At 39.8% G+C, this 12,528-nt stretch overlaps 1 protein-coding gene across 1 annotated transcript in view; it reads right to left on the minus strand.

Moving 5' to 3' along the window:
• Positions 1-228: 228 nt before the first annotated feature.
• RAB38 (RAB38, member RAS oncogene family) overlaps positions 229-12,528 on the minus strand; it is a 60,397-nt gene continuing 48,097 nt past the window's right edge. Inside the window, exon 3 of the mRNA XM_029957455.1 lies at positions 229-1,117. Coding sequence (XP_029813315.1) covers positions 965-1,117 — 153 coding nt within the window. The 3' untranslated portion in view covers positions 229-964. The remainder of the gene's footprint in view (positions 1,118-12,528) is intronic.

Below are 12,528 nucleotides of genomic sequence, written 5' to 3' on the forward strand. Positions count from 1 at the left end.
CTCAAAAATAAAGATTAGAAAAAAAGAAAGAAAGAAAATGTAGATATACTGCTTGGCTTAAATGCTGATATGAACAATGGATAGACCCATCTCAGTATAATAGTGCCCAGGAGTTCCTTTAAGTGTATGTTTCTCATCCCCGTTTTGAAATACAATTTTAGAAATCAGTCTTGAGAACCAAGGCTACACAGTAAAAAAAAAAAAAATCACAATACTAAGACACTTAAAGCATTTTCAGAAATAGGGAAACAGCATCTTGTAATGTTTTATTTTCCACTTGTGAAAATATATATAATATATGTTACATGAACAGAAGAGCCTCATAGCTTAAGTTGGAGAAAGTGAACAGAAAGGCACATATTCAGGCAGGTCTTTTCATACAGTTTTCAGTTAAACCAACATTCAGGGCATGGCAAGGGGCAATAAAAACAAGAAAAGCATGGGAAGCCTGTGCACATGACTCTGAAGGGCTAACTCGGAGACAACTCTTAGGGCTGTTGGAAATGGAGGTCATCTCTGGAGAAGAAAACTGTTTCTACTTAATAGGCCTGTCAGCCCAGCAGGCAGTGTATTGAAATCCGGACAAAGGCACCAGGGGCAAAGTGAAAACCACTGCTGAGCTTGACAGCTAGTCTGCTCTTCTCCCCTTTCTGTTAGAGACTGGAGGCCTTCACCGAATCCAAGAAGCAAATAACAGGGCCGATGCTGGCCCTCCAGAACTGTGGTCAGCTACAAGACAGAATTCTGTAACAGACTAAATATTTAACAAGCTTGTAAACACTGTGCTGATGCTGGGAAAAACATGAAAAGAACATTTGCTATTTTTCTCTCTTATAGGAAATATACAGGCATAGATCTTTGGCTTGCCACATGTGTATCCCTATTCTGACATTTACTCAAATTGGTAAGAATTGAGACACGCCATAATGGGATTATTTCCATCACATGCCAGCAAAGAAGCCTACTAGGATTTAGCACAGCTGGAGCAGCTGACAATCTTGGGTGATGTGAGATGGGGCTTCACGATGTCCGGTTCAATGGACTCCATTAGGTCACACTCGTTTGCAAGTATATGTTTCACCAGGCATCTGGAGGCTTCATCAATGTTTATGTTCTCCTACAGAGGGGGTAAAAAAGAAATCCAGTTTTCTTATCAATATTTTAAAATAATGCTGGAGCAGAGACCTATCTATGACAAAAGAGCAATGTTTTTGGCAACTCTCTTGAAGAATCTCTTGGATGCCCTATCCACGCATCTTCTTTCTCTTCCCCTCCCTCACATTCCTTCAAGAAGCTTTACTTTTCAATCCTTCACAAAAGCAAAGATATTTATTTTGTCACATAAGAGAAATAGCATCCAGAGCATTCAAAGCTCTCTTACTTTTGGTAGGTTGAATTGAAGGTAGAGGGCAATTTTCTTATTTTTACATACTCTTACAGTATAGCATAATATTATATAAGATACATAAGTCTTCAGTCTAACTTAGGTGCATAATTGTCCTCCTCCACATACTACTTTCATGACCTTGATATGAAGTAGGAATAATAAGACACCTCTTACAGTGGTCATTAGTGATCCTATAAGTATTTTCTGGCTGTCTGCCTTTTGGTCAAATGGGAGGATCACACTGTTCTGACCTCTTTGAAGTTAGTCATGGATATGTGACTTTCACTGGATAATGAAATGTGAGAAATGACATATCTCACTTTTGTACAGAAGCAATAAAAGGCAATGCTTAACTCGCCATGTGTATTTCTCCCTGCTTCTGCGATCGTGGAAACACAAAGATGGAAATTCTCTTGGCCAAGGTCTATGAATGAGGATCAAGAAGAGCCCATGATGATGCATGTGGCACAAGTGAGAACTATGACCTTGTTTGAAGCCACTGACATTTAAGGTTATGATTGTGATATTACCCTAGACAATCCAGATAGATATCACTCTTCAGAGGAAAATATGAAACCGTAAATTTGAATCTGTGTTCAAGAAGTTTCAATATGGGGAAAACATGGAACAAACATTTATATATCAAATATGCTCTTTATTAGGTTACTCTAGATTAAATAGCTCCCCCTGCCCCCTCCTAACAGAAAGCAGAGAAATACAGAATATCTACTACCAGCATCCTAAACAAAAAACCTTGATCTCTAGAAAAGTCAAATTTGTTGAACTCCTCTGATGTGTTTCATCATAGTCAATATAAAGAGATAAGGACTTTCTCATCAACTTGTTTTACTACAAGATTTTGTCCAATCTGAAGTGTAACTACTGATCTCTAAGCTTTTCATGAATGTCAAAGTTGTTGACACATTTTGAGATCACTGCATGAAGTCATATTACATGGAAAATATAAGAAGTAGTGATGGTTTCCAAATGGCATGTATGGCTAATGACATTAGATGTATTCATTAGCATGTTCCCCATCCTTCAAGTCCATCACTGAGCTCACCTACTACAAAATCTCATAGTAACTTCTGGACTTCCAGGAAATAGAATGATTATTTTCTCTCAGATCCAGACCCTTAAAAAAAAATGCTTCCAAGGGTTTCCAAATCTAAATAAAGGTAAAAGTATTTTTTTGCTCATTTGTAATGTTCTTGTTGTTGTTATTGGTTTTTATACCTGACCAGAATTCATGTCTGAGCCTTCCATTCCTCACCTGTACAATGGTCTTGATGACAATACTTGCCCAATGAAAAACTGCTTCTCTTTACAGGGTACAGTGGTGATTGGTGGTTGCCAATGTGTACGTGCTGGGCACTTTGTACACATCATTTACTTAATCCCATTTAAAGTCCTATAAGTTAAGGGCTTGCTTTGTTTTGTTCTCACTGGTTTTGTTGTAATTGTTAGGCTGGGCCTGAGGATGGCCTTGCTACCTTTAGCTCAAGGATGTGCCCATTCCATGAAAGCCAGTCCACAAAGAACAGCTTCCTTCTGCCCTGTTCTCTGCTGGATGGGTTACTGTGTCTTCACGTCATTGCCCAGGCTGGGCAGGCCCTCTGCCACTCTTCCCCTGCTGGTTATTGTGCCCCAGGGTCACACTTGAACTATCTGCTCTCAGGCAGTAATTTGACCTAAAAAGAGCCTGGCTCCTTGGGAGAGACTCAGCTCCATGTTTGTCTCGAGCCCAGCCACTCATTCATGTGACCAATTAGAAGCCTGGTCCAGGTCTTCTACTCTGTCCCATTCCAGGAAAGTAGAAATGAGTAGCCTCACTCAGCCTTCTGAGTCCTGGCTTCATGAACCAGCACATCTCTCTGCAGAAGCCCTACATTTGGGTGGTTTTAAGATGCTTACTGAGCCATTTATAAACCAACACCTTTGTTCCTGTTTGGCAACTGCTTTGTTGTAGGGAAGGAGGCAATAAAATCTCACCTCAAATACCAAACAGTAGATGTCATTATATCTATTTACAGATAAGAAAACTTAGGTAGTGTAGGCAGATTTATGAGACAGGGAAACTGAAAGACTCCATACAAATCTGCTTTCTGTTCCTTTTCTTGCTTCTATTTCTGCCAAGACCTGCACCCTGTCCCCCTATCTTACACACACCTCAGAATGCATATAGCGCATGTCCTCCTTGTAAGGGACAAGGAGTTAATGATTTCTCTAGAAGAGATAACATCTAAGGAAGGACCAGATGAGATGTCCTGGCACCAACTCGCCTTTACTAGGTGTGTTAAACTATCATATGCATATTCTGGACCACCAGCACTAGACATCTTTATATCAAGGACCCTTGGTTCCAATGAATGACACCTGGACCCTTGTCTTTGTTCTAACTTGTTCCTGGATTCCTGAGAGGCTACACCACTGGACCACCTGTTCTCAATCAAAACCCTCAGACCCCGAAACAATGACAAGACTCATGCCCCTTTCCTTTCCGAGTCACCTGGACACTCCGTCTGTATCTGCTCTTTCTACATCTTCAAGAAGCTCCACTCTCACTTCTTGCTGGCTCACATTTGATTTCCATCCTATGCTCAGCCAAAGATCCTCTTGGCTCATCCTGTAGGACCTCTTCTGGGTCCCTTGACCTGGTCTGCTAGGATCATTAAGTGACTTCCCCAAGATCATGCAAGTGGGTGAACTCACAACTAGGTCTTTCTGACATCAAAGCCTGACTCTTCTCAAGCTACATTCCTTTCCAGGATTGTTTTGAAGATCAATTGCAATAACAAATAGAAGTTTCTTACCACAGTGTGAGGTCTAGTAGGTGCTAAATAAATCTTAGCTCTTTTTTCTTTCATACATTAGAAGAAAAACATGTTTATGTGATAGGAAAAACACATCTTAAGCATTGAAAAGCCCCCCCTTCACCTACAATGCTAAGTTAGACTAGTCAGCAGTATTTCTTAAACTTCCACTCATACATTAACATGCCATTTAAATTGGATTTACTTTCATTAATGTGCAAATTGGCAAAATCCACTAATGAGGTGAGTGAAATGCAAGTGTGGACAAATCAATGAAAACTCACCATCATTGTAAGAAACACAACAAAAACCTAAGCCCAATTAGTGGCAGCCTAGCAGGATCATTTTCACAAAAGATAAGATTATGCTGGTAAAATTGTTGGGAAGTTTAACACACCTGGTAAAGGCTAGTTGGTGTCAGGACTAGGACATGGGACCATAGAGGATGGGGCTGGACAAAGGAGCCATCAGAGCCACGGAGTGCTAGCACCTATTTTTTTGAATATAGGAACAATGTGTGAGCTTATAATGGTGAGCTACATTCATTCATTCATTCAATTGATATTATTCAGATTCCCACTAAGTAGTAGACATACAAAGAAAAAGATTATCAAGTATGTCCCATCCTTAACTGAACTTAAAGACTAGCAAGGTTTGTATAAATAGCAGAGGTGTAATGAGGTTGGAAAGGGCATCTTGCACCAGATCCCTGAAGAGCCTTGAATGCTAAGGGGGCCATGTAGAATCACTAAGGGTTTCCTGCAGGTCAAGTGTCAATAAACACAAATGATACAAATCCATTACTAGACAAAACTGTACACACCCTTAGCATTGTTTTTTCAACTAGTCTATCCATACGTATTTAGCAAATGCCTATCAGGCAAACCATGGTGCTTTTGCCATGGTGTACCTGTTTTAGATTAGAAATTGTCAGAGGAAGCTCAGAAGAGGAGCAAACACTATTTGCCCCACGCCCTCTAGGAAAAGGCCTGGTATGCAGTATTTTGAGTGCAGGCATGAAACCAAACTCATTTCAGCTCCTCCACTTTCTGGCTGTGTGACCTTGGAAAAATTACTTTACCCATTCCGTGCCTCAGTGTCCTCATCTATAAAAAGGGAATTAAGAGATCTACTTTACAGGTGGTTGAAAGTTAATACATATTAATATTGAAAACAGGAGAAATACTTAGACAACTTCTCAACAAGGGCATGGCATACACATTCAATAAACGTTGTCACTATATTCTCATTTTATTACTGGCAGAACACAATAATGTGTGGATTCCCTTCCTTCACTTCACAGCTGAGGAAACATTAAGAAGGGGTTACTGGCTGACCTCAAGACACACACTGGTAAGTGGTGGGGACAGATGCAAGTCCAAAGAGAAGAGTAAACACTAATACCTACCACAATGTTTACCATATGCTTACAACAAAAAGTAAGGGATAGTGCCAGACCCTCATCTCACCTCTTCCAGAATAGTTCCCCAAATAAAGGAACACTATGTTCAGGGCACATGTTTCTACCATAAAAAGGTGGGAGCTGGGCTGCCTGGGTGGTTCAGTCAGTTAAGCATCTGACTCTTGATTTTGGCTCAGGTGATGACCTCACAGTTTGTGGGATCAAGCCTTACGTCAGGCTCTGAGCTGACAGTGTGGAGCCTACTTAAGATTCACTCTCTCCCTCTATCTCTGCCCCTCCCCAGTGCTTGCTGCTCTCTCTCTCCAAAACAAATAAAATAAAATAAAAAATAAAATAAAATAAACCCCTCTCTTAAAAAAAAATAAAGGTAGGAACATAAGCATGTATTCAGGGCCTCTAGCAAGGTTCATCTGTATTGCTGGTCCTACTGTCTTTCTATATACCACTGAGGTCACAGCCAAGGGCCTAGACTCAGATACGGAATGGCAAGACAGACCAAACTTCTCTGTCTCCTTCTGTCCATGGCTAGCATGGATAATCAAAACCCGCCTGACAGAATTAGAGGTTGAGACCCTTTGGGCAATTATATTGCTATATAATTGATTGAGCTATTTGGCACCCAGATCGATACAACCAAGTCCACATTTTCTAGGTGATTGTGACGCGACATAGCTGCTGGCTTACATGCAAAACTACCACTTGGGAATGTTTATTTGCATAAACATTCTAGAGAGTAGTAATATCTTCAGGAGGAAGTTTATACATTCTATGACTTTCATGATACGTACACTCAGGCTGAATCTGTTTGTGATGTATTTACAAATTGCAGTGTGACAAGGTGCTCTACTGTGCAGACTGTGTTAGGTTTATGTGTGCTCATCTTTGTGCCTCTGCTCAGAATCTTTTCATTCATATTAGTAAGAATGCCTGAGAAAAAGGCTTAAAATTCCCAACAAAGCATTTTAGTAAAGACAAATGGTAGTGGCCACCAGAGTGACTCTTGAGTATATACTCCATGCTGGGCATATAGCAGGTCCTTTACTTATCACCTGACGCTCCCATCTGATCCTCATAAAAATCTATTAAGAAGCTAATAGTCATATTTTAAAGGTAAAGAATCTTTGACCTTCAATAAGGTGAAATAATTTACCCAGAGCAGTATGTGATTGTGGTCATCTGTCGTTCTGGCTAAAACTGACCTCATTCACTCCACGTCCTATCCTGTTCCCACACATTACATTGCAGTGTCACCCAGAATTAATACAGATATTAAAATAGTTTTATTTCTAGATCAGTAGTTCTCAATCCTGGCTGCAAATTCAAATCATTTAAAGAGTTCAAAAAATCTATTGCTGAGGCAATATTGATATCGCATTGATATTGTGATATCAATATCACAGACATTGATATGATTGATCTGAGATGGGGCCCAGCATAAGTATTTTTAAAAAGATTCTCCATTTCTTTAACATATGCATCCAGACTTGAGACACACTTGTATAATTAAGAATGTCTATAATGCCATGGATTTTATTTCAATAGTGAACTTTCTGGAAGTATCATTTAATACAGTGATTTTAAGCTTCAGTGATTGTGATCTTCCTGTAGAGGATGGCATATAAATCTGACTATATGAGGTCTTGGGTACTTGTCAGTTTTTTAATTAGCTCCTCAGAACATCTGTCTGGTGGCAAATTATTTAATCTCTGACCCCCCAGTGCCAAAGAGCAAAAATATTCTTGCAGAAAACCTTCACATCTGCCTAGTTAAAAACTGGCAAAGAATTCTTCCTCCTCTAATCTTTCCAAATACATCAACCTCAAACAACACACCAAGTGTACCAGAGGCCCTGAGGTTAGGGCACCAAATTCCTCAGCCCCGTGAAATTTTAATTAGAGCAGATGGCCCGCAAGATAACACCGCCGCTGTCAGAAGTCTCCCGCCAAACAGGGCTTTTCCAATCCATTCTTTCTCTAAGATTCAGTACTTGTTTATTGAGCACATAAGTGCTAAACAGTCTGCTGGCTTTCATTTGCTTTAGTTCATATCTAATACGGAGCAGGCACAGTGGACACGTGATTTTGTCTGCTTTGCACTTCTTTCCTCCCTCATCCCTAATATCACTCCCACCCTTCTGGTAACTGCTTCCTCTCAGTCGTGAGTTTCTACTGGAGCCCCTCTAAACTGAGCCCTGGATCTCAGACATTGTTCTCAGAAATTGGCATTTCATTTCATTTTCACATGAAAGCCAAGGTGGGAGGCAGTGACGTCATTTTATCAATGAGGAAAGTGAGGTATAAGTGAGGCTAAATGGCACACGTAAGGTCTCAGGGACAGGAAGGGGCAGAATCTGGTTTCCAGCTCCAATCCTCAGGGCTTCAGTATTTTCTTTTTCTTCTCCTGGCTGACTTCTTAAGGTCAATTGCCAACAGTTGTTAGTGCCCAAGCACAGGTCTGCCTGAATCCAAACCCCATGGTTTTACACTGAAGAGTGTGCTTCAGAAAAACCAGGTCCTAATGGTGCCCTGTTGTCTGAAAGTTGCTTTGTGTCTATCCATCAGGCACTGGGAAGGACAGATTGAGTCATATTGCCATTGATTTCAATGTAGGACAGAGCCATACTGTCAGCATGTAGATGCTGGTGAAGAAGAGGAAAGTCTACAGATAAAATCAGCTCCAAAGACTGTGTCCCTCTGACAAGATCTCCCCACCCCACTGTAGCCCTGCCTCAGCCCCTCTCCTCCTCATTAAATGTCCAAGTTCAAGTCATAGGCCAGTTCTCTCTTCTATAGCCCCAGGGCCTCACACCTTAAAGCTCTTTTCCCTGATGCCCCTGCCATCAATCCAGCAGCCTCAGAAACCCCACCTCAGCGATGAAACATCCCCAACCTTGCCACTTACCAGCGAAATCAGATATCACTAATTCAACCTGACCTTTTTGACACATGCAGAAATTAACACTACAGAGAAGAAAAGTGACTTGCCTAGCGTCACACAGGCTGCCTCGTAGCCTTTGCTGCTTGCACACTCCTTTGTTTCTAGAAATATCTCTTCTGAGTAGCCTTTTCTCAGCATTATGAAATGTATCATCAGAGCTGCTTGGCACTTTCTACCCACCTGGCACTCCCCGGTGACTCATAGCCACTTATCGCCCGTGTCCTTAAAAATGTATTTTATCATATTATGTTTGTGTTCCTGGCTCCCAGCACAGTGTTGGGCATATAAGAAACCTCTAAACAAACCTGCCAAAGTTAATTGAAACCTGTTGAAACTTACTGTATTCCAGGTACCATTTATTAACTTTACTTTTATGAACTAAACTAATCCTCACAAAAACTCAGGTGAGGAAATGGAAGGAGAGAGAGGTTAAAATTTTACCCAGGGTCACACAGCCAGCAAGTCCAACTTTTGGCACCTAGTTCCCCAGTCCATGCTCAGATCCTCTGACCTTTGAAAGTTCTACACTGTTAGACGGCAAAGGCAGACTGGAGCCCAGAGTTCTTGTTCTTAACATACTGAGCCATACTCCTCTCAGTGGAAGAAATGAAGACTCAAGTCTCCTACCTTGGTGGTCTGTGCTTTCTTTCTAAATTTCAAAAATTATGAATGATCAATTGCAACGTGGTATGTTTGGCCCACAGGCATTTGTTTACTTATTTTTTATTTTGAATGCCTTTAAGTGGTACATATTCACTCTTCAGATTGCCACCTACCTCACTCACATCCTTAACTTCCTGGCTCTGGAGGGATGTGAGTTCACCATCCCTGTCTCTTCCCTCACACCAGGCTAACAACATGGTACTAGGGAGACACAGTTCCCACAATCTTTTTTAGTTTTCCATTCCTGAAATACACTGCCGGTTCAATTTGCAATGTATGACTTAGCACTAATGGCTATAAAGAATCAGAACAGTCATACATTTTGTCTCTATTAACATTTGACTTTCAATATAGTGTTTTTTAATTTCCTTAACTATGAGTAGTACACTAAAACAGTGCTTGCCTACCCAATAATCAGTTTTGAAAAGACAATAAAGAATAAATATAAACATAAAAACTACCATTCAGTCAGACTTTTAAAACCTTATTAATGAAGACAGTAGCCTTCAGTAAAAATACTTGCTCATACATCAGTTTGTGAAGACAAATGGCCCACCAGACCCAAAATATTAATAGTAATACTTGCTGGGTGGCTCAGTTGGTTAAACATCTGACTCTTGATTTGGGCTTAGGTCATGATCTCACAGTTAATGAATGGGGGCCCATGTCAGGCTCTCCACCGACAGGGTGGAATTCTTTCTCCCCCCCCGCCCCCGTCCCTCCCTCACTCATACATGCATGCTCACTCTCTCTCTCTCGCTCTCTCTCAAAATAAATAAACTTAAACAAAAATAGTAATACTTGCTACTATTTATTGAACCCTCACGATTGAACATTTACTTGGGTACTATGCTATGTATGCTTCACGAATAACCACATCTCACCCTTAGTACATGCTGAGAGGTGGATTGCTAATCTATTTTGCAGATTAGAAGACTGAGAATTGAGACACTTACTGAATAAGCTATCTGTCCACAGTATTTGCTGGCCTTATTCAATTCAATTTAAAGTCATATTTTTGAATAAGCAAACACCCCCAACAAGCAAAACAAATACTACAATGTAAAAATATTAAAAAAAAGAAAACCCTCTCACATGCATAAATGAAAGATTGCACACAAAGAGCTCACATCTTTTCAAGCTTCAATAGTAAATATTCTGCTACTATGTATTAAATACTGCATGGTTTGCCCAAGCTAAGATGAAACCACATCATGAATCAAAAAGCATTTTGCATTTTCTTTCATTATCTATTCAAAGTAATGCCTACTGCACCTCTAAACATTTCATTAAATCCAATTATACAGCAAACACTCCCAAAATAAACTTAGATTGTATTGCAGTTTCACTTAACAGCATATAAAATGCTGTGTTGTGACAGGTATCAACTATCCATTAGCTACTGAATCAATTTTTCTTAAGCACTACTAACTGTTTTAGCCTATGGGCAAGTAATAAATTTATCATTTATCTTGAATGTATCATAGATAAGCTGCTATATAACGACTGCCACTTCAGATAGCTGTGAAATTAGGTGATTAACTAGTTGCTACTTAACCTTCTAATTTCTGTATAAGTCTAATTACATGAAATAGAAGTTGGGGTTTTGATTTTTTACTTTACTTTTCTGTTTGGAGTGTCATTGTCACTACTGTATTGTAAATGATGGAAAATAACTGCATATGTTAAAAAAAATAAATTGTGTTATATTAAAAAAATAAAAATAAAAATAAATAAAGTCATATTTTTGAGTTTTAACTATGAGCAGATATTATCTGTTTAACAATTCATTTCTATCATAATTAAATTGCTTGCACTCTAGCACCTCTATGTGCCAAGTCTGAGGATTAAGACTGGACCATTGTCCCAGGAAGCAGCAGGCTATAATGGAAAGAGAACGAGCTTTGGAATCACGCTTTAAAACTTGGTGTTGTTACTGACTATGGGACTGAGGTTAGTAGCATGATATTCCAAATGTAAAAGGAGTGCTAAAAGATGAATTTGTTTAATTTTGTCAGTATATCGCCTTTTACCCATGGTTTCAATTGCTCTGTGTTTTCCCCCAAGCTGATGTTATTTTAACAATGGTGGTAGAAAGCATTTAATTTATGCTATTGGGAAAAGCAATGGTTTCAAACTCTTTGTTAGAGTTAGTTGAGGGCTGGACAAAAGGGACATATATTAAGAAAATATAAATTGCGGGCCTGAGAGGTAATTGTGAAGCTTGAATTGGCCACTCATTCAGTTTCATAAAAATTCTTGAGAAAGGATGATAATAAAATATTCATATATAATATGTAGTCATATATGATGTTACCCAATTTCTACTTTTGCATCTAATATAATCCAAACCTTGAGCCTCCCTGCTTAAACTGTAAAATGAGACTAATGATAACCACATGTCATTGGGATTTTGTTAGAATGTAAATATCAAATGATACACACAAATGAAGCACTTAGACATTACATATAGGTCCTAAGATAAATACAAGCCTCTCATAAGAAGTTGTCTCTGACTCCCCAAGGCTGGGACAAGAACCCCTCTCTTCCAGCACCTGCCACTGGTCAATATGTAATGGCCTGTCAGTCTGTGTTCTCCACGGCACTGAGGGCTCCTGGGGGCTTCGTGGCAGCATCCCAGTGTCTAGCACAGTGCCTGCTGACAGTAGGCACCTGGAACACATTGAGTAAATGAATGAACAAATGAATGAGCTCGCTAACAAGGACCCTTCAAAGAGTAACAAGTCCGGGTTTCAACCTGAAAATAACTTCAGATGAGGGTGATCTCTGCAGGGAGTGAAAAGGAAAACTTCTTCACAAAAGAATTTATTTCACAAGTCAAACTGTCTTTTCTTATATTGTTTTTCAGTTATGATCTGACACCATTCTTTTTGGATGAAATGGAAGGAAGAATAACTGAACTATTTTATAAAAATCAAGCTGAACTACTAAAGGCTCTGCAGCCAAGCAGACCTGCATTAGATACTGCTTTTGCTCTTTTAAAAACATGGGCCCCCTCCTACACTGTTGGTGGGAATGTAAACTGGTGCAGCCGCTCTGGAAAACAGTGTGGAGGTTCCTCAAAAAGCTATCGATAGAATGCCCCTATGACCCAGCAATAGCATTGCTGGGGATTTACCCAAGAGAGACAGAAATGCTGATGCATAGGAGCACATGTACCCCAATGTTCATAGCAGCAATGTCAACAATAGCCAAAACATGGAAGGAGCCTAAATGTCCATCACCTGATGAGTGGATCAAGAAGATGTGGTATATATTCACGATGGAGTACTACATGGCAATGA

Source organism: Suricata suricatta, chromosome 11 (assembly GCF_006229205.1).
Source record: "Suricata suricatta isolate VVHF042 chromosome 11, meerkat_22Aug2017_6uvM2_HiC, whole genome shotgun sequence".
Taxonomy (NCBI): Eukaryota; Metazoa; Chordata; class Mammalia; order Carnivora; family Herpestidae; genus Suricata; species Suricata suricatta.